This window comes from Nannospalax galili, unplaced genomic scaffold, assembly GCF_000622305.1.
Source record: "Nannospalax galili isolate Female #2095 unplaced genomic scaffold, S.galili_v1.0 scaffold337, whole genome shotgun sequence".
In the NCBI taxonomy this organism is placed as follows: Eukaryota; Metazoa; Chordata; class Mammalia; order Rodentia; family Spalacidae; genus Nannospalax; species Nannospalax galili.
In genome coordinates, this window is record NW_008340932.1 from 1663429 (window position 1) to 1666483 (window position 3055).

The following is a 3055-nucleotide window of genomic DNA, read 5'->3' on the forward strand; positions in this document are numbered from 1 at the left end:
GTCTCAAAAAAGATCAAAAAAAAAAAAAAGAAAAAAGAAAGAAAAAGAAAAGAAGGAAGATGCTAGCCGAGCATACACACTCATTCTCTGCTTCCTGACTGTGGATGCAACATAACCTGTTGCCTCAATCCCCTCTCACCAGGACCTTCCTAACACAATGAACCATACCCTTAAACTGTGAACTCGAATAGATTCTCTCCTAAGTTGTTTTTATCAGGGTTTTATCATAACAAAAGGAAAAGTCATTAATACAATGGGCAAGGGACAGCTACTTATCCACCCACCCCTTAGAGTTTTGGACTGTTGCTAGGGACAGTTTATTTCCTTATACTTCAAACCAATTAGAGTTCTAGGGGGTAAAAATGTCATGAAGATGCCCATATAGGTGACTGAGAGTCCAATGGGATCCTGAGAGCACCTGCTGCACAGATGCTCTGTAACTGGGTCTTCTGTGGGCTCGTTAGAGCCACCTGAGCCCATTTCTCTGTCACCAGAATGCTCCATGGACCCCCACTGCACCCTCAATCATTGATGGGTGGTAACTTGTGGTTCCTTCCATGAAATGTATGGAGTAGCAAGAGATGATGAGACAGAACGCTCAAAATGAGACCACACAGAGTGACCAGTGACCACAGGAGAAAAGAAACCTGTTTAGTAAAGCAATTTTATTGCAGGGAAGTATGAGGGGCATCTGGCAGGACAGGGTAGGTAGCTGTCCAGAAAATGGTGAATTTGATCTCCTGGGACCAGCTCAGTACGAACAGATGAAAGGCCGCCTCTTGTTACAAACAGAGAGGCGCCAGTGGCCTCCTGTGAAAAGCAAAATAAGAGACTGTCATCCCCTTGTCCACTCTCACACAACCCCAGAGAGGGCCTTGCTCCTTCCCACAAGCTCCACACCTCACCCAGAAGGCCTCCCTCTGAATAGCCAGGCTCTCTTCCTGGCACTGTTCCTTGGAAGGCCTTCCCTTCATTCACATCCCCACACAGTTTCACCTTGGGTACACAGGGTCACACATGAGCCTCTACGGGTCTGGGGTTGGCCAGCAGCCCAGTACGCAAAATTCCAAGAACTTCCATCAACCCAGCGAAAGCATTTGTTGCGACCCTGGGGAGGATAGGAGGAGTGCAATGGCAGAGAGGCAGCTGGTACTGTCCCTGTTAGGTCCTGAGGTCCACCACTAGCCCTTGACCACAGGATCATGATGGATACTGTCCCAACCAACTGAACTGTTGACTTACAGTGATCATCACCACCCCATTCCATATATCCCCATGACATAATCATCCTTATATCCTTAATGAGAGATGGGGCAGGGGCAACCATCCACGTCCTAGAGGTGGGGAAACGGGCCCCCAGGCTTGCCCAGACCATACAGACAGATAGGCTGGGAGGATTGTGGACCAAATCTGATTCTAAACTCTTGGTGGAACCTCAGTGCCTTGCCTGGGTGGCCTTCTGTCTTCAGCTCCTTGGGGGATGGTCGAGGGGAAACACAGTCATAGCTGCAGCAAGGGGGACACTGGTTGAGATCAGGTGCTCCACATTTAAATCTGGCATCCCTCTTACCGAGCCCACGACCCTGCCTCCAATCCAGATTTGGCCTTCGTTGAGTCCCCTAACAGAGTTGTGGATTCGGGAGTTCAAGTTGAAGTCGTGGATGGAAACAAGGGTGCCCCGGTAACAACGCTGGCAAACAAACTGCAGGACAGGACAAAAGAGGAGGAGGGGTGTCACTCTCTCCATCTGCGTGAACTCACAGTCTCAGGATCTCTAAGTATCCAAAATTCATTACCAATCCCCACCTCTCTTCCTCTCTCCCTCCCTAGCCACAGCCATTGGAAGACTGGAGAGCCATTGGAAGACAATACAGCATGTCTCCACATGACTCTCCCCTCTCACCCAGCTCCCCTGGAGTCTGTTACCCTCTGTTGATGCCTCCCAGAACCCACAGTGGTGTGAAAGTTGGAGACACATTCCCTGTCTCTGTCCCCACTCCCAGTCTCAGTCACAGGTCACTCACCTGAGCTTGGCCAAACTTCTTAGCTGCCCTCACCAGGAGGAAGCGATTGATTTTGAATCTAGGGCTTCCCACCAGCTTCACTGTATCTTCCTCCTTGGGGCACTGAAAGTCCTTGTCCATCACATCCAGGGCTGAGACTGAATGGATAGCTCCCTCGTCCTCAGGGGCACCTTCACTACCAGAGGCCTCCTCCTCTTCTTCCTCCGGTGGCATGAGTTCCTTCCCAGAAAGACACTCCTCTGCTTCCTGTCTTAATATCTCCCCAGCCTGAAGCAAGGTCTCATCTCCCATGGGGCTTTCAAAGTCGGAAGTTTCAGACCCTGGCAGGTTAAAATCTAGTGTCTTTCTTTCACATCTTCCCGTTCTCTCCAGAACCATGGGCAGTTCCCACCACACACCCTGGGTACCAGTGTACATAACCCTGCCTGGAAAGAGGAACCTACAACCACATGATGAGGAGACACCCAAACTTTCCCAAAGTGGTCAAGGTGGTTAACAGCGAGAGCTTAGATTCTAGTCTCTGTGGTTTGGGGCACTGGATCTAGCATCTACTAGCTTTATTTCTTTGTGAAGTTTGTATGCAATGCTAGGGAACCTCATGAGGATGCTCTGGGAATTAGAGGAGATAACTCACAGAAAATGCTCAGCAAGTCCAAAGTAAAAAGAAGTTACTATAAGTGTGAATATCATCAGCATTATGTAGAATGAACAAAATAGGGAATGCCACAGAAGAACCAAGGTTCCAGACACAACAGATGTTCTTAGGTGTCCTATAAAGATTCTGAAACAGGGAATGCTGAGCAAAGGGGGTGCTTACATGCTTCAAACCACATCTATTCCAGATAGGAACAGAAGGGGGAGAGAAAGGCTGAGGGGCAGAAGACTTACTCAGATGAAGAGCAGAAGCTCCCCCAACTAGAAGAGCCAGAAGTAGATGTAATTTCATCTTGCCTTTGTCCTGTGACAGAAAGCACAGCTTGTTACATGCACATACACACACACACACACACACACACACACACACACACACA

The 3055-nt window shown here is 48.9% G+C and overlaps 1 protein-coding gene across 1 annotated transcript in view; it reads right to left on the reverse strand.

Annotated features, from left to right (window-relative positions):
• Window positions 1-677: 677 nt before the first annotated feature.
• The window catches only part of Prg2 (proteoglycan 2, pro eosinophil major basic protein), a 3388-nt gene continuing 1010 nt past the window's right edge, over window positions 678-3055 (reverse strand). Inside the window, exons 2-6 of the mRNA XM_008836141.1 lie at window positions 2913-2982; window positions 2025-2344; window positions 1571-1702; window positions 997-1108; window positions 678-810 (exon numbers count right to left, since the gene is read on the reverse strand). Coding sequence (XP_008834363.1) covers window positions 752-810; window positions 997-1108; window positions 1571-1702; window positions 2025-2344; window positions 2913-2970 — 681 coding nt within the window. The 5' untranslated portion in view covers window positions 2971-2982 and the 3' untranslated portion in view covers window positions 678-751. The remainder of the gene's footprint in view (window positions 811-996; window positions 1109-1570; window positions 1703-2024; window positions 2345-2912; window positions 2983-3055) is intronic.